General features: G+C 40.8%; 1 protein-coding gene across 16 annotated transcripts in view; it reads right to left on the bottom strand.

Moving 5' to 3' along the window:
* Window positions 1–22,615, bottom strand: part of Kalrn (kalirin RhoGEF kinase) — a 611,632-nt gene that overhangs the window by 140,583 nt on the left and 448,434 nt on the right. For 2 of the 16 annotated variants that reach the window (XM_070030034.1, XM_070030033.1), the window contains exon 34: window positions 8,478–9,921. The exons of the other annotated variants lie outside the window; for them this stretch is intronic. In XM_070030034.1, coding sequence (XP_069886135.1) covers window positions 9,859–9,921 — 63 coding nt within the window. In that variant the 3' untranslated portion in view covers window positions 8,478–9,858. Of the gene's footprint in view, window positions 1–8,477; window positions 9,922–22,615 lie in introns of those variants that run through there. 16 annotated transcript variants of the gene reach the window in all.

Consider the following 22,615-nt stretch of genomic DNA (forward strand, 5'->3'; position numbering starts at 1 on the left):
TGACATCTCATAACAGTTGTTTCTTTCTTTCTTTTTGGATGTGTGCTCTGTTGGGTTTGTTTTACTATCCATTGCTTCTAGTCCCTGGTGCTTTTACTTTTTCAGTGTTCCCATTTGCCATATGTAAATAGAAATCATCACAAAACCCTAGAAGTCAAGTGGTACTTTTAAAAACTTGAAAGTGGGTAACAGAACAAAAAGTGTGCTGAAAGAAGGAGTTAGAATTTAGCAGAGCTCTCTATTACTGGTCAAACCACACTAGTTTCCTCAGTTGTACCTAAGCTTTTACTGTCCCTTTGCTCCTTTGACTGTGGGTCCTTTGGTTGGAGCTTTCCACTAGCTCTTAATTTTCCCTCTCCATTTATCCTGGATTAAGCTTTGTCTCTCAGATTGTGCATTAAACCTGGCTTCTACTCTTACATTGTCTGAACGCAAGAAGTGAACTGCCTGCTTTTTCCATGTAGGATGTTATTCTGCAGAATCTTTCTTACTCCTCTGTGGTAAACAGGTGCTTAGCTACTAATCTTCTTGTACTGATGATGCAGAAGTTTTTCTCTGTATGTCTGCACATGGAAGGAGACTGTGCTTACTCTTTATACCTACAGCATATTAGGCATTAGTAGAGACACTGGGAATACAGTAATGAGAAAAGGAGCCATGAATCCCTGTCCCCACAGAACCTGCACTGTGGGAATAAGAATCTACCTACTATTATGATCTGAAATGGATCCCATAATACTGTACTAATCCTTTACCCAGGTAATGATTTGCATCTACATGTAAGTTCAAAAGATTTTGCACTCTATAGATGAGTCATAAGATTGAGTCATGTTTGAAATGAAAAAAATTTATAGGGATAAGCCAAAAAATGATTGATCTGTACTGGATATGGTTAGGATCCTCTTGCTGAACATATGCATCAATCCAAGAAAATAGAAAATAACTGAATGTCACATTCAATTCCCCATACCACGAGAGAATGTGACTTTGTTTACTATTACATCATTTGGTTCCTGTACAAGGACCTGAACTAGGATGGACTTGTCCCCTGCAGCTGAGTAATAGCTGATCAATGTCATAGATCTGGGTTGATCAAACCTATTAAGGATAACCTCTTATACTTAGTATTATAATGAGTCTCTCGAGATACAGCTTAACCTTATCTCTGAGCATTGGATGGTACCTTTTACACAATGAAGGAGAGGATCTGAGTGTACTCTAAGCTCATCCCACATTTGGTTTCAACCTCAAAAGCTTGTCTCCTTTGAGAGCCATATTTACCTTAACACCAAACCTGCATGAGTCTAATGTGTCCTAGGTAGGTTTTAGGAAGAGGAAAAGAGGAAGCTACATTTTTACCACTATGAGTGAGCTGCATTCCTGATATCAGTGACTTAAGTCTAGGCTGAACATATCTATTACTGGGCCTGAGAAACAGATTCTAAATGAATTATAATCTTAAGACTCTAGCCTGAATTTTTGTACCTATTTATAGAGTAAAACAAAATGGACTTTATCTTTGTCCTGGTGATTAGGGTCTGTCTCTGAATAGCTATGGCTGGAAACTGCTTTGTGCTGCTGTTAAACATTCATCAAGCAAGCTTGGAGGCTCCGTGCAGTCTGCTGGGAGTCAGGGAACGTAACCAAAAGGGAATTAATGTAAACCTATGAAGGACAAAACAACTAGTTTACCAAACTGCTCAGAATCTGCATGGACCTTTGGAGCTTCCAGAGATGTATAATTTGTACTTTCCATGAGTTCTTAGTTTTCATATTCATATGGAACTTGTATTAACCTTTGATTTATTTTCAAGAATATCACCACATGAACTGGAGGGATGAAAATCACACCATAGAGGAAGTCCTCCTCACTTTGCAAAAATCCAGATCCTTCTCACCTAGACCAGAGTCATATCAAAGAGGTGCACCTTGATTCTTGGTGGGGACCAGAACTCACTTGCAGGCACATTCCTGGACATCCTCTAGGCTTCCATAGGAGTAAGAAAACTGAAGGTTCCCTTACCTGAGAGCTCCCGCCTGTACCCCATAGTTTTTTTCTTTTCTTTCTTTTGTTTTCTCTTTGTAATAGTGCTGTGGATGGAGCCCATTGCCTTATGGATGCTAGTGAGGAGCTGTGCCACTTGAGTGACATCCCCAGCATTCCTAGGTAAAACTGCCCATCTCTAAATCTTCATAATGTTGGGAGGACAGTAATGAAAAGAGATTTTTAAAACCTTGTATGAGCTTCTAGAAAACCCGCATTCATCATTCTCCTCCCAACACTCTCAGTCTCCTTATCACTATCTGCCTTGAGACCCTTGGGGTAGTTTCTTCAGCCCTAGATACCTCACAGCATCAGTCAACAGAACTCAGGTCCGTCCTCCCTCTCCCATCCCTACACCGGATGCCTCTACTCGCATCATTTTTCTTCATAGAGCGTGTCATCACCTACATCATTTTATCTAACTGTCTGTATTCCCACGGGAATAGAGTCTCTATAAAGTTAGGAATTCTTATGGTTTTTAGTTTTTAGTTTTGGTACGGAGGCTTGTTTTTGCTGTTTAGAATATTGTAGGTATTCAATGGATATTTGTTGGATAAATAAATAAACATGGCAGATACCTATTACTTTTTGAGAGTCAGGAATTATCAGTCATTCTCTTATTTTTGTGGACAGATGACCCCTCACTGACCACAGATTCTTTCAACCATTTTCATTGTCTGTCTCTGTCTTTCTCTCTCTTCTTCCCACTTGCCTTCTCTCCTTCCCTTCCACCCGCCCCACCTCTTTCTCTTGTGATACTACTAGGATTTGAATTCAGGGACTTGTGCTTGCTAGGGTGACTCCATAGCACTGAGCCATACCTGTAGCCCTCCCATAATCTCTTGATATTGGGGGATTTGCTAAAATCCAAATCATAATATTATTCTGGGTACAACCCTTGTCAAACCTTTACTCAAAGTTGAACCAATGTCATTATATGTGCTGTCATAATCTCAAACCCTTCACACTCTACCCCAGTTGGCTCCTAGCACATTGTTACAATATATTTCATCAATGATGAAGATTTCTTGAAGTCTTAGATCATGATAGACAACTGGTTGAGATGATGGTCTAAGCAGTCAAGTCTGCACCCATCAGACTTAGTGGCCAGAGCCACCATTCATTCCTCAAAGCCAGAGATCCAGGGTGGCAGTGGTATGATAAACCTCTCCTAGAAGGCTGTGCGGATGTCTGACCCTGCAAATAGCCTTCTGCTGTAGTAAGCTGAAATGCTGCCACATTTGCTCTGTAATACCAACCATTTAAATGGTCCCTGAAAGGGCCCTCCTCCTTAATAACTTATTCTATCTCTAAGACTGTCTGTATCTAGGCCATTTGTGATAGCCTGGTTTTGAGGGTTATAATCCATGGCTCACCAACAATTTTGCTGGTTAGATAGTTCCAGAAATACCACCCCTCTAAGCAAAGTGTCAGAATCTTTACTGAGAACCCAGAGAAGTATAAAGCCTCCTCCTTCCATTGCTAGTATCCAGTTGACCATAAAGGAATCCATTTTATCCCCAATTCCTCTCAAGGTCAAGGTACCCATGTAAATCTTCAGGAATCTGTGAGACACCAGAGAAACATGGATGTGCCATACTGATAGGCTACTCTCAGAGTGACTGCCACACCAATATCACATGAAGTCTCATTCTACATCAACTATATTTTAATCTCCACCTCACTCTGGTACATTCTTCACCACAATGTATGTCCTAATCACCAGCAGAAGTCAACACAGCTACACCTGAAAACTCTCCATTGCATTTAAGAGTGAGGACCATTAAAAGGTCAGCATTAACAGGCCACAAGACGAGACATCCTTTCAAACAGATTATCACTCATTCTACCATCCCAGACACTCAAAGGAAGATACACAGAAGCTCCCTGCCCCCCCATCACTGCTATTTCCAAGCCTCTATGTTCTTCCTGTGGCTACCTCTAATGACCAACTCCACCCATGGCATGTACACATGGCTGTATTATCACAGCACTGGTTCCTTTGATGGTCACTGCAAAACCTGGGTATAACACCTGTGCTGAAAAACTCCCTTAAGAGCTAGGACATGTTTGCAGAGCTGGTAGAAACAGTTTTCAAAGGTCAGATGTGAGGAGTAATGGTGTGTGTGCCCTGAACCCTTGACTTGGGATTGTATTAGTCACAAAGTCCAGCCTAAAGAAGAGTGGTATCACAGCCTGGCAGCCCCTCTGTGGTGTGAGAGACAGAGCTGCATCACATTCTTCTGGCCCAATATGGACAGAAACAAAGAAGGTGTATCATCGAACTACAGTCTCATCCTTCACTTCCCTTTTAGTCTTCCCTTTTAGATTACGAATTTAGAAATTATTGAATGAGTGTATGTCCTCATAAAATCCTTATTGGCTTGCACTTATACTCACCTACGCTCTCATTGCCAGCTCATGGTCTGAATCTCCTTCCATGAACTTGAGGCTGATTAAACTAACTAATTGAATCCTCTACATCCAACTGTCTTCCATGATCCAACGTATTTTTTTTTTCTGAAAACAGTATTTTCTCTCTTTTATTCTGAAGAGTATTTTCTTAGTATACGTTGGAGTCTATAAGTTAGCAAACACATATTCTTTTTATAAATGTTCTTAGAAGAACAGTTTGTCAGTATACTTTGGAGTTAAAAAGTCAGCAAACACATATTCTTATTTTAAAAAATGTCCTTAGAAGAACAGTTTCTCAGTATACTTTGGAGTTGAAAAGTCGGCAAGCACACTGGATCTTTCCGCAATGGGGATTTTCTAATCCTTCAAGGTTACATAATCAGTTTTCATGGTCCACATGTGGAATATATTCAGCAATATGTGGTCCTAGGTTGTTCCTTGCTTACAATATTTCTGGGTTGTCAACATTTGCCTATCTCTGTGTGTGCCCAGTGTGTCAGACTCAAGTTTCTTTCCTCTATCACCTTTCTCTTTCCCAGGTCATTTTTTCCTAATGGATCCTGTTTTATGTTAGCTATTTTGGGCATAAATTGAGTACAGAGAATGAACGCAAAGAGCAGCTCCCATGGGACTATGACCTACATCTAGACTATACCTGAACACTGAGTATTCTGTGTGATTTGGAAAACAGCTCTATTATATGCTTTGAGGATTGGACTGTTTTTAATTCATTTTTTGTAATCTAGTCAATGGTGCTTATCGGGACTGATGCTTAGGAGGTGGTTAATGGAATGTTTATTGACTGCATTACTGGTTCCAGTGGCAATATAGGTGAGAGGATTGTGTGAGAAGATCAGAGGGTTAGAAAACACATGAGAAAAGTTGTAGAAATTAAACTTCTGAAACCCTGGGTTCCTGGATAGTCAAGGACCACGTGGAAGCTGAAGGGAGACACTGCATATGACTAACAGAGTCATTCTCCATGAAGGTCAATGGGGGACACCACTGTCTCACCATGAGAAGTCAGTGCAGGAGTAGAGGAAATGACCAGAGAGCTAGTCCTAGGAAGGGGGATTTTATCCTTCATTTCCACTTTTTTGGGGGGAGGAGATTATTTAAATATCTGAGAATGCGATTCATCATCCAGATTTAACAAAATCCACTCTCATTTTGTTGTGTGTTTTAGTGATACAGAAAACTTTCAATTATCTCTACTAATAGAATGGAAGCAATGGTACATATAATCAAAATGTCATTTCTATTTGCCTTTGGAAAGTATTATGTGTGCTTTTCCCCAGCGGGTTTGTTTTCATAATGATTAGTTCTGGCTTAGACTAATAATAAAATGGGTGAGCATTTTCACCGTGTAATACCTGGTAGAAGAGGAGAAATGTATTTACGGCACAGCAAACTCCTGTGGGGCCTAATGGTGGCCACAGTTAATCACTCATGTGGATAACCTTGAAGCAAGGGGGATTTTAAACAGAGCATAAGGCAAATAGTAACTATATGTCTAGGATCTCAACACCCCAGGATTAGAGGCCCTAAGAAGGGCAAGGGAGAAGAACTGCGGGACTGGGACAACACCATGGGATTCTGATCCTTGATGGCCTGTGGGAAGCTATATAACTTCTTTTGTCTCTTGATTACTTAACCTGTAATCCAATTATGACATATCTTACTGACCAATTGGTTAGTAGATCAAGAGGGGGAAGTGGGTAGAAGGACTTATGCAGAGCATTTATATGCCTATCTACCTATTACCTAATAGTCTTTCTTCCCACCCTTAGGGAAATCTTTTCCCCCCAACCACTATACTTAAAAGTGCATCCCTACTGTTGATATGTTGACCTTTTATGCTTGATTTATTTTTCTTTGTAGCATTTTTCACCTTCGAATGTGCTGTATTTCTTTTATCATTGTCTGTCTCTCCCAGTGAGAATGTGTTCACAATGTCCCTAGCTCTGAGAACTGTGCCTGGTACTCAGTATGCACTTAATAAATTTTTGTTGAAGTAATGAGTGAATGAGTGACTGAAGGGTTTTGAAGATGGTAAAATTTTGGAACCATACCAAAACACCAAAGCCCCCGTACAACTCTTTATTAGACAGTGTCACTAGAACATGGAGATTTGCCTCTTTCTTCCTACTTTGGGATTTAGGTTAAGTCTCAAACATCCTCAGAGATTTATCTAACCACATGGCTCTCATTTCAAAATGTCCTCCTTGGGTTTTGCTAGGAATGGGGTAGTGTCCATAAGGCTGGCTGGGGCTGGGGTTAGTCTGCAGCTGTGGCAACAGCATAACAGGACAAATAGGGAAAACAGGATAAGAATAAAAGCCAGAAGTTCTGAGTTCCAGTTCTTATTCTTCCCCAAACTTGCTATATAGTCCCTGGCAAACAGCATTTCTGGGTCTTGATTATTCTTCCCCAAACTTGCTATATAGTTCCTGGCAAACAGCATTTCTGGGTCTTGATGTCATCTTAATGCTCTCAAGCCTCCTTCTATTTGTTATTTTATATATCTATTCATGTGTCTACTTGGCAACTAATGCCTGTCTCCTCTACTACTAGTAAGCTCCATCAATCCGGGACTGTTTGCTCACCTACTATATAAACAATGCCCAGCACGTGGAGACACCTGATAAATCACTATGAAAATAAACTGATGATGTCAGCCTCTCTGGCCTGTGTTCTACATAAGCAAGTCACAGGTACATGGGTGTGTGTTGCAAGACTCAGGCCTGGAAGAACTCCCTGAACAGATAAGGAGGAAGAGCAGAATTGCTAGTCTGCACCCTGGGGACACAGAGAAGCTGCATTGCTCACTGAGGTGGACCCAGTGGGAAGGGGACAAAGGAGGGCCCAGGATGGCTAGCTGGCCAGCTGCCCAGTAGATTGGAGAGGACAGACCTGAATTCAGATCCCAGACCTGCTATTTCCTAGCAGCGTAAGTGTCGTCATTTATTTTTCTTAGCTTCAACCTTGTCATTTGGAAAAATGAAGATAATACTTTCTGCAATGAAAATTCTAGGGGTCTATCAAGTGTCTTCCTAGTATCTTGCATGAGAAAGGTGCTTAGGAAATGGTTCTATCTTCTCCTTCATAAAGTTTCTAGGTCAGGAAACTTCTCACAATGCTTCCTTTATCAAAGAACTGACTCAAGTCTGTTACTAGCTTCTGGGAGCTCTCTTGCTTTGCTAGAAGGACACAAGTACAAGGATAAAAAGTGTTGCTTGAGACAGGTGCTGGTGGCTCATGCTTGTAATCTTAGTTACTCAGGAGGCTGAGATCTGAGGATGTGGTTTGAAGCCAGCGTGAGCAGGAAAGTCTATGAGAATCCTATCTCCAATTAGCCACCAAAAACTCAAGAGTGGAGGTTTGGCTCAAGTGGTAGAGTGCTAGCCTTGAGTAAAAAAAATTAGGGACCAGCACCCTGAGTTCAAGCCCCATACTGGCACACATATACACAAAAGGAAAAGTGTTGCTCAAAATAGCTACCTATAGAAATACATAAATTTGCCTAATAAGATTTATAACCTGAAATGGATGATATCAAAAGGTATAATTCTGAAAATAAAAAATTACCAATTGAAGGTGCTGAGAATGATCACTGTGCAGAACAAGTTTGAACATGGCCCTTCTCTTTTTGATTATTTTTGTCTCTCTTTGCACTGTATTCTTCCCTCCTACTGCCTTCCCTTCCTGGTAGAGTGAATTATACTCCTGTTCTTGCCCTTCCCCCACCACAATCATCTACTATAATCATTTTCATTCTAGAAAACAAATTCTGTTGCCAAGCAACCAGAAGACAAACTTGCTGTGGTTCTTAGATCCTTATTAGTGATGGCAATTGCAGTGGTGCCACCATTATGCCAGATGCACCCTCTATGCATCTGTCCCCAGCTTGACAGATCTTTCTGGAAAGTGGGATGAGGTGATTCTTGGCAGAGATTTAAATGGACCTCAGTGCTCAACAGAAAGTATTTATAAATCACTATATATCAACAGCCTGCTTTAGAATCATTTTATTAGAACACATTCAAGAAAGTGACATATGGAAAAAAAGACAGCAGCAATTCTCAGTCATGCAAATGCCCATGTTAAAGTTCTCCATTGGATTTAAATTCAAGTACAAAGACAGTCCTTTCCTGAGCCAGGTGCAATTCCAGAGAATGACACTTTGCTTCGAGAGCACATATCCTTCACAAAGTTCAGAACACTGAACAAGCCACATCCTCACAATGAGATTGTGAGATACATGGAAGTGTAAACTTTAAAAGATCCCTTTCCCTGCCCTCCCCATCACCCAGTCTGGGAAGTGAGCCCAACATCAGGACCTCTGAGAATAAGATTTGTCTACTGAAAATAAAGCAGTGGGGCCTTTCAAAAGGTTAGAAAATGAGTGTATATATGAAATGGAATCATCTCTGCCTTTTGCCTTGGTGTGGGGTAACCGTGAAACTGTCAGGGGTTAGGGGTTCTCTCTTGAGTGTTATGGAAGCTGGAGGACTTTAAAAATTCTTTTTATTATGAAAAATTGCAGACATATACAAAGTGAGGAGAATGGTATAATGAACACCCATGAACCCATCATCTAGTTTCAATAATCATCAATGTTTGGCCAATTATTTTCACTCATAGCTTCCTAAACTCCCCCTACCCCCAACAGGATCATTTGAAGAAAATGGAGGCTAGAAGGGTGGCATTTGCACCAGAGACCTTGGAGGGAATGAGGGTAGAGAGGAGTGAGGAAACCATGACAATCCTGGTGAGGCTGGAGCAAATAGATTTATTGGGGAGGTAGCCAATGCCAATATTTGGGAAAGCTTAGGGCCAGCCCTCATCATCTCTTACCGTGAGCCATCCTTTCTTCTTCCCTCTTTTTTAGGGAGTTAGAAAGGTAAGCTAGAGTAGAATGATGGGCTTTTGTGGGATTTATGGGGAGAGGACACTGTTCATAGAAGCATTCAATCTGGAGGAAAGCTCCACAAATACATCCTTCTAGTTATCCTGTCCACTTGTGTGTGTTGCAGACTTGTGGAACAGCAAGAGATGGATGTATGTGTGGGTCCCTGGTATTCAGATTGGGAACTGAGGAAAGTACATGGGGCCCCGGGGGCTGTCAAGTCCCCGTTACCCCACCGTTTTAGACTTTGGAGAGAAGCTCAGCAACCTCAAATTGCACCCAGGAGAGACGCAGGGAGGCCCGGGGTGAGCCCATGGCCCAGGTGGGCAGATTTTGCTTGGAACAGGTTGCCCTCTGAGCAAAGGCTGCACCCCATACCAGCCCTGCCAGAGCAGTCTCAAGAGAGGTGGGTGATTGGAGTCCTGGTGGGAGGTCCCAACGGTGCCACGGCTAACCCGGTGAGCTGCAGGGACAAGTCCCAGGCTGCGCGCTAAACGTAAGTGGAGAAAGGATCTCCAGGTCCCAGGTGCCACCGAGGAACAAGGTTGCCATCCTGTTAAGAAAAGGGCTGGGCTCTGTGATTTGCATATGACTTTGCAAAAATCTGCTTGAGATCCCATAGCCCTTTACAGAAAACAGAGTTAACTTATCAGTGCAACCTACTGTAGCACTAGTAACCCAATGTATAGTGCACCTGAAAAACACAATGATTCTTTCAAAGAGGGTCAGGAGGAAGCAGAGTTGGGTAGACATTCCTTGATCTCATAGTTCACAAGAAGCCAATCAGGTCTAGGATCCAGATGAGGATCACTGGCTGCCCATCTTGTTTGCTAAATGCATTACAACTCAATTCCATATCCTTACAATCCATAAGACCTCTGTGGGCCAAACCTGCAGTGGCCTCCCAATGTTCCAGACACAAAAATAGGCAGAGCAGAGCCACGTACTGTATAGAGAGGGATGCAGTAAACAGTAGCACTGAACGTCATTGGTCATTAGTGTTTATTTCTGACATTTTCTTACTTAACCTCCTTTTAGGTCCTATGACCTACCAATAAACCTTGCTATAACATTTTGTTGGGAGAAACAGAGAAGTCACTCATTAATGTATAGTAATGGTAGTAATGGGTTTAAAATTTGTGATTTCAAGTGTTACCAGGGCCCATAACGTACAGTAATCTGTGATTTTTCTAAGGCATGTGGTTGGTTTGGGCAGATTGCAAGGCTGGATGAGAGGAATTACCAGATGGGTGACAGAGTAGGTGGGAGCAACCTAGTTGGCATCTTCCAGTGTAGTTTATACCGCCTCTATTGGGCCATGTGAAACAAGGAACTATTGTTTCTCTGAGAAAAGATAGCCCCTTAAGGAAAGTTAACTTTGAGAACCACTGGGGGAATGAAATATTTTCAACAGCAATGGCTCCTAAGTAAAAGAAAAGTTCAGGATAAATCAGAGTATGGTCTCACATTTGACTAGAGCTCATCTCTATGAAGTGAAAGACTCCATCCACCTGCCATACAGAAATGAGGAGTCCAATCTGAAATTCTCCTAGTAGGAGCTAAAACACTGTTCACTAAGCCAAAGAGAACACTTCAACATCAAGTTGAAATGGTGGTGACCATGAGTTCTACTGAAGGTAGGGGGTGCCCAGGATAGAGAAGGGAGAAAAGATTCTGAAGAAATCCAGGGTTGTACATATGTACATTTGACAACTCACGGTCAAGTCCTGAGTATCCACTGAGCTCACTTGCACCAAAGCAAAAAGACTGAAGAGTTTCACACCACCATTTTCTTTGGCATAATATCACACTCACTAACATGGATAAGGGGGTGGCATTAGTCATCCTGATTAACTAGTCCCTCTCACCATCATTCACTGGTAGTCCCAGGTTAACTTAGAAATGTGTCATCAGATCTACCATGTGTGTATTTTAATGGCAGAATTTATTAGTTTTCCTTTTTAAATAAATAGTGAATCTGACATTCTACTCTTTATCTACTATCTCTTATGGTTAGTAAATTATTGAGTGTTACCCTGTGCCAGGCAAAGTGCTAAGTATTCTCATATGTCATGTCATACTACTGGAGTCACAGCCTCAGGGGCTGGGTATGTCATTGCCCTTATTGTGCAGACTGAAGCCTGGAGAGGTCCTGCCCAGGATCATACAACTGGCAAGTGTAGGTGGGTGGGCTCTAAAGTGAGGTGTCTTTAACTCCAAACCTATCTTAAACAACTGTGCAGGGTGCCTCTTCTAAGGGAGGACCATATGCTAAATGTTATTTGTACCTTTGTACGATGGTTTGTTCTAAAGACTTTGGAAAGTATCTATCACATAAAGATCTATCTTGTATCCGAGGACCTCTCTTGAAGTAGTATGGATCACTTCATTATATGTAGGGTTGGCTGAAAACTTTTTACCTTTTTAAACTTTAGGTTCTAATTGTCTCTGCTCACCTGCCAGTTGGTTTGATGGTAGTTCGATATGTGAGACACCATGAAATAAACCCATTGTAGGCAAGCTGAAACTCTGAGAAAACACATGCATATGTACACAGGAAGCCAATATTTAATAGAGCCTAGTTGGTAATTCCAAAAGAGCGGTTACCACCAATGCATAGCTCTTAACATAGTCTGCTAGTAGTTTAGGAAGGTCTTGAATTTGTGATATCCTTGCCCCAGTCTCTCAGAAGTACAGTATAGAAGTACACCATCATGCCAAACTGTGTAAATCTTAACTTTTAAAAGTGACAGCTGTTCATCTCATTGAGATAAAAATTTTTAAGAATTTTGTGTAAGGCAGAGACTAGCAGAAAAAGTTTAAGTGGAGGTTTGACAAGAGAACTTTGTATTTTTTGACATGCTTATAAGTATTTCTTATATAAACAACAGCACTCAGCTTAGCATTCACACAAAGATGCCATATCCAAATATCCTATACCTTTGCATTTATGATTCTTTAGGAAAGCAAAGGATTCAACTTTTGAAATATTTCCCTGGCAATTCTAAGGGTTGGAATGGTCTCTCATGCCGAGGCCTTCGTTGTGTCCTGGCTTCTACATACACCATCCCTAGACAACCTGACTTGCAATATCCATGGCTACCCTTTACAGCCTCCACAATGCTGTCCAGGAGCACTTGTTTAGCACCATCCACAGGGGGCAAGACTCAGTGAGATCCTCTAGATAGGACAGGGGCTTTCATGGGAGGTGGAATGGGGTGAGTATATTGAGGTTTCCTATCTTCCCCTATTCAGGCATAGGCCCTTACATGTGAGCTTTGTTCTTAACACAAGGCCCTATCCTCCTGTTAGGCCCACAACAAGAGCTTTCTAAACCACATTGAGGTATTTTTTAGTCACTGGGTATTGAAGTGATACTACTAGATATCCAGTGAGATTAAAAGCAGCCACAAGTTGGGGACATATTTATTATATGATATTTATACCCTTTCTTCATTCACAGAGAATTTGAGGTACCAGTTTTACAATAGATTTGTAAGTAAATCTCAGCTGCCTTTTGCCAACAGCGTTCTCAATGTAGTATGTGACTACGTGTTGACAATGTTTCATTCTGATGGATTAGGAAATCATGGAGGTGGGAACATGCCTGCTATGCCCATGGCTAAGACATAAGAAGCTGTCTCCTGTACATTTTGATTCCTGCCATGTTCCATTAGGCACAGTAAATAGAGAACAACTGATATGCAATATAATACACACAGCCAGAATGTTCTTGGCCTTTAAATTGAGAGTTTCATTCAGCTGTATCAGGGGAAGGAAATTATAGACTACATTATCTGCATGTAATGGTTGCTTTGTGTGTTTGTACCTGAATCACTCAATGGTTTCCTTTATTGGACTTGGCCAGTGGGGGACAGTATGTATAGAGTATGTATATAGGACCTCAGAAAGACCTGGATTCAAACCCAGTTCTACACTTCCTGGTTGTGTGATCCTGGGTAAGTTGTTTAACCTCTCTGCTTGACATTTTCTTGTAAAATCTGTCATCTGCAAAATGAGGAGAATGATACTTACCTTGAAGGAGTGTCATTTCTGTTGGGGGTTTACTCAGAGAGACAGCTGCCAGGTGTTTATGCTCTACCAGAACGGCTTTCCGGCAGGCAGGCTGTGTGTTCCTCTGCCTGACAACCACAGCAGTGGTGTCTCCGATTTGGAAAAGACTGTATCTGACTCACTAGGTGGGGAGGAGACTTTGCTCTTTGGTGGGGGCTGTATGTGCTGTGCTGTGTTCCTCTATCACACACAGGGAACTCTGCAAATACCATATTGACTGGTTTGCCAGGGCCTTTCTCTACTTCAAGCTTCAAACTAGAGCCTAGACTGGCAGCTCTCCTTTATGTAGTCATCAGAATGAAAAACTGACGTACACAGTGGGAGAGAGATTGAATCGTGCATAGAGAGAAGACATCAACACCACACAATGTATTTCCAGATCTGCTCTTTTCAAGGAATGGTTTTGTGACTGCGTTTTTGCTCTTTCACACATCACACTGAGCCTGAAGGTCTTCTTTGGGATCTAATATGTATTTACTACCCATGCCAATGCAGGCCTCTTCACCCACCTTCTGCAAGGTGGCAATGGGTAAAGAGCAACATGGTGCTGAGCAGGAAGGTCTCAGAGAGGCCTTCCCTCCTGCTAGGTGCTTCCCACTTTCAGAATACCCTCAGCATCTGGAGGCCAGCCACAAACAGCAATATTCAAGCCCTCCAGTTTATTTCTTTCCACTTCTCCCTGGACATAAACTCTCTGATGAACTTGACATAGACAAGTGTAGGACAGATAGCCTTGAAAAGATTTGCTTCATGGAAATGTTTTTGTTCCAAGTTTAGAAAATATAGAAACATCCTATTTACCAGAGAACTTTCCCTCTGTTCTAAGATTGTGATTGAGGAGGAAGGGGGTAGGGAGGAGAGGAGAGATGTCTGACTTCATTTTGGACTGTGGCATATCTGAAACCTTGCTGCCTGTGTGGTGGTCACTGAATTCTTTCCCAGGAGCCCCTTGTCCCCTTTTGACCAAGTGTCCCTCACTAAGAGTCACTCTGGAAGCCCCTTTGGGGATCTAAGAGCTGAAACTACACTGGAAATATGCTTCCTCTCGCTCCTGTGACACATCCTTTCACGAAATCTCTTTGTGAACTTGAAAGCATGTTTCAGGCTTCCTCTTGCCTTGCCCTAAACAGCTGAGTTTGGAAGAAAGGCTGAAGGGCTTATCAGGCCCCGTTCCTCCTCCTCCCCTGCCCTCTCATTTTCCTTTCCTTTCCTTTCCTTTCTTTCCCTTCTCTTCCCTTCCCTTCCCTTCTTTTTCCTTTCCCTTCTCTTTCCTTCCTCTTTCCTTTTCCCTTTCCCTGTCCCTTTCCTTTGTCCAAAGCTCCTGGCTTTCACAACCAGACAAAGTTCCCTTTTCCTCAGCTCACAAACTTGATCCATCTGCCACTCTTCTTGAACTTTAAGATACCAAGGTTAAGTAGACTGCCTACCAAGCATTATGGTTCAGTAGATGGTAAATGACAGCAGCTATCTAGTAACTGTGTTCTTTTCTTCATATTCTTCAAAATTGACACCTATTAGGGTGTGTGTGTGTGTGTGTGTGTGTGTGTGTGTGTGTGTGTGTGTGTGTGTGTACATGCGTGTGTGTGTGTGTGTGCGCGCGCACGTACGCGCGCGTGCAGGCGCGCCAGTATTGGATTTAGAACTCAGGGCACTGTACTCTCTCTACTTGCTTATTTGCCTGGTACTCTACCACTTAAGCCATGACTTCAGCGCAGATTTTTGCTGGTTATTTTTGGAGACAGAGTCTTACAAACTGTTTTTGAAAACTGGAGCTGGCTTTGAACTGTGAGCCTCCATATCTCAACCTACTGAATAGTTAGGATTATAGGCATAAGCCACCAGTGCCCAGCCAAAAAATAACATCTTTCTGATTTTGTTTTAATAAAAGCATTCTATCCTATCATAGAGATTTGGAAAAAGCCATCAACCAGAAATAACCATATTTTATATTTTGGTATATTTCCTTCACATATACATATGTGTATATATGCATGAACATACACATATATGTATATGTAGAAACATAAACACAAGTACATACATATATACACACATATATTCTGCTTTTATATTTAACAACAAGGTATATCTTTCATATTGAGACACTAGAAAGTAGTGGGTACTCAGGAAAAAATGTGGTGAATAAATGAATATGAAAGTGTTAGGAGTAAAGTCTCTTTGGAGACACAGTCTTGGCATTTTGTCTAAGTGAAGCAACAAAGACTACTGCTGAAGGTGAGGGGAGGATTTAAAGAAAGAAGAAGCAGGGCAATCAGAATCAGTAGAAGTCCAGGGGTAGTTCTCTCTGGGAGCATGAAGGAAAAATAAGTGCATGCCAGCAAGGAAAAGGAGGTTCCTGATCATCAAAGAAAGAGAAAACAGTGGAGAAGCTGACCACCGAGGCTGGTGTGTGTGTGTGTGTGAAAAGAGATGCACAGTACTGTGCTAGGCTAAGGACAGGCTCTTGAGTGGAGGGAAAGAGTAAGGGAATGAAGGGACAGCGAAGCATCAAGATGAAGATGATGGTGTTCTACAACCACTGCACTACAGCCCTTTAGTCATTTCTGGACACTGCTCAGCAGTGACGTTCCTGAAGGTGTTCAGTATCTAGCACATTCTCCTTCCCACTGCCCCTCACACAAACCCTGAGCTTTACTCAGGCAAATTCACTCTCCACACCCTAAACGTACCCTACATTCTCCTTCTTCCCCACCTCATCCTTGCAGTTTGATATATCTGGAATATCCTCATCCCCACTCCCAATATTTCTGCTACTATAGTAAATTCTACTTCAGTAGTAACATCAAATGCTCAACACTACTGGCCTTCCCAAACCAGAAGCTTTTTTACTTTCTTATATTTTGTTTTAATCTCTAGAGCTGTCAAACAGATTGCTTCCTGTTTATTTGCTTGTTCTTTATTCAGCCAACAAATAAAATATTTGTTGAGTATTTCCTACCAGTTTATTTAATTTCAGGAAGCGATCGGTACAGTAGAGTGCAATGGGAGAGATGGTAGAGTTAGTTCCTCACTGAGTTCCTCCTTCTACAGCTCTGTTTTCCTTCTACAGCTCTGTTTACAGCCTTTGTGATAATAAAGCCCACCTGGAAGGAACTCTCTCTTCTTCTACTTGAAAGTCAAGCAACCACAAGGTCAAGATTATAAGGACTGTGTATAAAATTAAAGCTTGAGACACACAGCTGTTTGGTGTTATTATATAAAGACTTCCTGCCTAGGTCTTGAATCCACTTGTGTCAGACAGCTAAGTGACAAATCCAGTATGTATATATTTTCTTTTTGTAACATATTTCATGGATTTAACTCTAGCATGTCTTATAATATATTAAGTAAAATCTAACACAAAAATATGTTTTTAAAAGTCCATTAGTTCTTGTTCTTCCTTCACACAGAAATATACCAAGGAGGAGCCCGGTGCCAGTGGCTCACACCTGTAATCCTAGCTACTCAGGATGCTAAGATCTGAGGATCGCGGTTCAAGGCCAGTCCGGGCAGGAAAGTCCGTAAGACTCTTATCGCCAATAAAAACCACTCGAAAACTGGAAGTGGTACTGTGGCTCAAGCAGTAGAGCACTCTCCTTGGGCTGAAGAGCGCAGGGACAGCACCCAAGCCCTGAGTTCAAGCTCCACAACGGACCAAAAAAAAAAAAAGAAAGAAAAAAAATATACTGAGGGTGAAAGGTATGACATTGTTCAAGATGCATTGTACTCACAAAGTGACATGTTGAATTGAAACCCCTTTCCACAACTATTTAAAGATAATAAAAATAAATTAAAGAAACCTGCAACATATATTAAGTATTTGAAAACACTCCGTGTAAGAAATGATGCCTATGGGAGAAGAACAAAGGAGGGGGTAACAATGCTCAACAAGAGATGCACTCATTACTGTACTCATGTAATTGAAACCCCTCCGTACAGTATCTTTACAATAAAATAAAAATTTAAAAAATGGTGCCTATGTCACATTCATGAGTATCTTATAAATGTGTCATCTCCAAAAATCAAATGATATGTTTGTCAAGATGCAAAACAGGGGCTGGGAATGTAGCTTAGTGGTACAATGGATGAATCGCTGGGTTCAATTCCTTAGTACTACATAAACAGAAAAAGCTGGAAGTAGAGCTGTGCCTCAAGTGGCAGAGTGCTAGCCTTAGCACAAGAAGCTCAAGGACAGTACCCAGGTCCTGAGTTCAAGCCCCAGGACTGGCAAAAAACAAAAACAAAACAAGATGCAAAACAGTGAGTAAAAACAGTAGCCACAGAGTAAAAACAGGTATTTATATATCTAACCAATGAAGGACGAATACCCAGAAGACTAATATGAACTTCTGGCAATGAATAAAATATACAAAACAACTGCTGAGATGCATAAGTAAAAAGGTTGGCAGGGACACTATTTTCAGGGAAAATTCACAGGTCTAGAAGGATAAGGAAAGGTATTACAAGGGAAAGGGTAAAGATGGGTGAATAATTTGGAAATACAGTGCAACTGTGTATGAAGAGGGTAGAAGGAAGCTCAATGAAAGCTGTTGATCAATAGTGGGGAGGCAGGAAAGAAAGTAGTAGTCAGTGATATTCACTAGATACTATGTTGGGAATGAACTTTACAGCTTGGGGGGAGAGGAAGGTAAAGAGGGGAGAAAGTGGGAGAATAAGAGAGGGAGTAACACTGTTCAAAAAGGAATGTACTCATTCCCTGACTTATGTAACTGTAACTCCTCTGTGTATCACATTTACAATAAAATTTAAAACAAAGTAGTAGACAAGGTTGGTTATTCTGAACTAAACGCAATATATACACATCTGAAATGCCTTGGTGCAATTAACTGTGCCTTTAAGACACAATAAAAATGATGAATGATTGGGAATCAAAATAGCCTATGATGGAAGGGTGGTACTAGCAGGATGCAGGTGGTCTAATGAAAAGGGTAACAAATGAATATGATCAACATAGTTGATTTGTATGTATGAAAACTGAACAATGAAACCTATTGAAATTGTTTTAAGAAGGGGGCATGGGATAAGGAGAGTGATAGAGAACATAGATACATTGTACACATGTATAAAAATGTCACAAGGAAACTCCCTTTACTCTCTTTTTTTATAAACTCCCTTTATACAACTGATATATGTATGATGATTAAAAAAGGTATGTGAACCCATTATTAATCAGAGAAATGCAAATTACCAACCTACCAGATTTGAAAAAATTCTAACATTGATGAAGATGTAAAATGGAAACTCTATGTATATTAGTGGGGGGGGGGGAATTTTGTTCTAGCACTTTGAAAAATAGTTGACCCTCTAAGGAAACTGAGGCTGTAGTTAACGCCTATCATCTAGCAGTTCCACTTCCAATTTGACACCCAGAGAAACTGAATTGTATCTGCCCAATGATATAGATGTGGACATCAGAATATTCAGAATCAGCCTTGTCCAAAATAGCCCCAACCCTATAGTCACATGCTTGGATATTCTACAGCAGCGAAAACAACTGAGCTACCTTGCATACACTGGCATTGCATGAATTCCATGGAAATGAATGTTAAGGGACAGAAGCAAGACACAAAAGAATATATCTGGTATGATTTTAGTCCCATAAAACAGCCAAACTGAAATTATATTTTTAAACACACATAGAAAGTAGAATTATAAACTAAGGTCATGATAAACATCAAAAGTGTAGTCTTTCCTGAGGGAGAAGCACAGCAGGGAAGGCACCGAGAAGACTTCAGAAAATAAGCACTGCTCTATTTCATGGGCTGCCTGATGTTACGTGATACTTACTGAATTAGCTTGTTTTTTGTGTGTATTGCCGAACATTTTTTTATAATTTGAAAAACTTTTAAGGTTTAATGTGAGTCAGATATTTATAATTAGGAATGCATTTTATCCATACAAATTAGTTTATAAATAACAAAATCACAACAGCTCATGCCTATGGATTCAATACTGTACATTTCAATGAATATAACAGTAAATAATATAATTGCAATGGGGCAGTTAAAACTGAGAAGAGTTGGGGGTTGAGAGGGATGAGGGAGAATGATGGAAGAGGGGACATCAGTCAAGATGTATTATATTCATAAACTGATTTGTTGAATTGTAACTCCTTTGTACAACTACTTAAAAGTAATAAAAATATAATTTTAAAGCATTAAGAATAGATAAGATTTACAATTAAAAACATACCAGAACAAAAATGAATAAAGATGATTTTTAAAGTATCTGAAGTCAGTTAAAGATTTAAAATATTGATGAACTATTAGATTGCAAGTTTGTGAGGAAACTGGGACTCACATACTCAGGTGAGGGGTGTAAATCTGGTATAATACCTACAGTTATTTGACATATATCCAAATTTAAAAATGCATATTCCTCTGATGCAGTATTTTTCATTGTAGGAAGTTATCTTGTTATTCTGTCAATATACTTCCAAGTATGAAAAATGATGTCTGTACAAAAATACTAATTATAACCTTGTTAGTAATGGCAACAGATTGGAAACATTCAATATTCCCATCAACAAAGTCAAATTTAAATAAATTGTGGTACTGTATTTGACTTGGCAGACATCAACAAAAATGAAACACTTCTTGCCCTATTATGAAATAATTATGCAGATTCATTACCCCCAAATTATAAAGCAGTACTTCCTTGCATGCTACTTGTTCAATTAAAAAAAATAAGTATGAAAGCTTTTGTTTTTTTAAAGAATATTTTAAAGAATATCACTATAGAAGGATGTCTACATTTTGTAGTGTGTATATCAGTGCTTCCAAAATTCATAAAAAAAAACCCTTGACGGTAAATGATTTAATTAGATGAGCAAGAGGAAGAATGTGAAGATTTTGGTAATGCTGCCAAAGAAACTTCTCAATAGTTCACAAGCACAGAGGTAATCATCTTTTTTTTTTTAAAGGATATAATTCTACATAAAATGAAAATACTGTTTTGATTCAGATGTCTCATGGGCAGTGCTCTAACATATCATCCATGATTAGAGTAGCTATTTTGGGGCCAAAATTGATACAAAGAAGAAGAATAGAAAAGAAGATGAATCTCAAGGTCAAGCTCAGATTTTACTTTTGGTATAGCCTGGTTCCCAGACCAAATTTGTCTTTCAAAGCGGGTATCTCTCTGGCATATTGTGCAGTGAGTAGGTATCTCATACCTGCGACTTCTCTGACTTGTATAGCAACTGGCACAGAGGAAGTACTAAGTACAACTGTCTTGTTTCATCAACACATGTGACATGTATGTAGAAAGCCACCCTATTAGCACATACAGACACTTGGGGGTAAACTAAAGCCTATGAGCAAGGACAGCAATTGTTTTTATATATCCTGAATCTCAGTGATTTTCGATACTCAACTCAATTTTGTTGAATGAAAGAGTGAATTCAGGCCAGGTACTGGTAGCTCATGCCTGTAATCCCATCCACTCAGGAGGCAGAGATGGAAAGACTATGGTTAGAGATCAGTCCAGGCAAAAAGTTTATGAGATCTCATCTCAACCAATAAAAAGCAGGATGTGGTGCAAATTAGTATTGAAGGTACACAGAAAGATTGCTCTAGTACCACCACAGCCATGGTCACATAGAACAAGGTAGAAGAAGAATTAGAAGACCTGTTAATAGTGGGCCATGGGTCTAGTTGAAAGTAGGACTGTCATAGGTTAGTTTGCATCTTCTTCTTGTACTTTTCTAAAAAAGAAGAGCTATAGAGGCTGGTTCCAAAACTCATGTAGTCACTGTGGTTCCTCAGAGGAGGCTACCATGAGGGCATTCGCATTCGCTTTCTTAGTAAAGCCCAGCTCTCACTCCAACAACACAAAGCCCCCAAGTCAGGCCATCCCCATTATCCATCTACCAGACTGCTCCTGACATGTTTCAGAAACCACCAGAAGTGAAGAAGTGCACTAATTGCCAGGGAAGTAAGATCAAGTAAGAATTTTCAATCAAGTTCAAAGTCAAGAATCAGGGTAATTGCCAGGTACTGGTGGCTCCTGATTATAATCCTAGCTACTCAGGAGGTTGAGATCTGAGAACTGCTGTTAGAAACAACTTTACTGACCAGGCAGTAAAGTCTAAGACACTCCTATTAACCAACAAAAAGCAGAAGTAGAGCTTGGTTTCAAAGGTAGAATGCCAGCCTTGACTGAAAAAGCTAAGGGACAGTGTCCAGGTCCTGAGTTCAAGTCCTAGGACTGGCCCTAAAAAGGATAATATTTGCTCACCTGTCAGCTCACCAGGTGTGTCTCCACAACTCTGCATTGTAGCCACAAGTAATCTGTGCCATGTTTCCTACCATACATCATTCAGGTACAAGGGGCTCCTGCTTAGCCAAACCAGATCTCAAAGCCACTGGGCACTGTCTGCCATTAGTTTCTTTGTTCTACATGTTGCTCCTGGCATCTTTTTTGCTTGAAGTTTCTACAGGAGCAAATGTTCCTGACTGTGGGAAAAGCCTGACGTCTAGGTGCTATACACCCCTGACATCACTCCTAGTCCTTCCAGATTCAAATTCTGAAGAACAATATTCAACATCATCTGCTTTGACAAGCTGGATTCATTTGGTTCTGTATTAAAATAACTTATCTGTTTTACGGACAGTAAAGATGAAATGGGTAAGTGATATGCCAACATGTTTGTGTGTTTCTGATATTCTAAAATATCAGACGGTATTTTCACAATTAAAAAAAAACCAAAAGCAGCCTTGAAAGCAGCCTTGACCTGAAAGCAGCCACATTTCTATCCACTCCCTACCCCCTCCACCTCCTCTCACTCTCCTTCCCTCCCTCCCTCCCTCCATCCCTCCATCCGTTACATCACCGGCATCCTGGCAGAGCCTGTCAGGCAGAGGTACTCACTTGGGTCTTGTTTGCCTTGGATGGTTACCATGCAACCCACCTTAACACCTTAGCTTGCTCTCAGATTTGCTTTCTTCTTCCACCAAAATTTTAACAATGATAGGATTTCAGTTAGATGTCCAGCTGTAGCAGGGCTCTAGGAAATTGTTCCTCCCAGGCAGGGATCAGCCTTGGCGCATCCGGGTAATCACTGCCAAGTGTTCAGAGCCCATTGGAATTTGCTTGGGAGGCTGGCAGACTCTGGGGCAGAATCACACCCCCACCAAGGCCATGACGTGAGT

Source organism: Dipodomys merriami, unplaced genomic scaffold (assembly GCF_024711535.1).
Source record: "Dipodomys merriami isolate MVZ:Mamm:240054 unplaced genomic scaffold, mDipMer1.0.p SCAF_2, whole genome shotgun sequence".
Taxonomy (NCBI): domain Eukaryota; kingdom Metazoa; phylum Chordata; class Mammalia; order Rodentia; family Heteromyidae; genus Dipodomys; species Dipodomys merriami.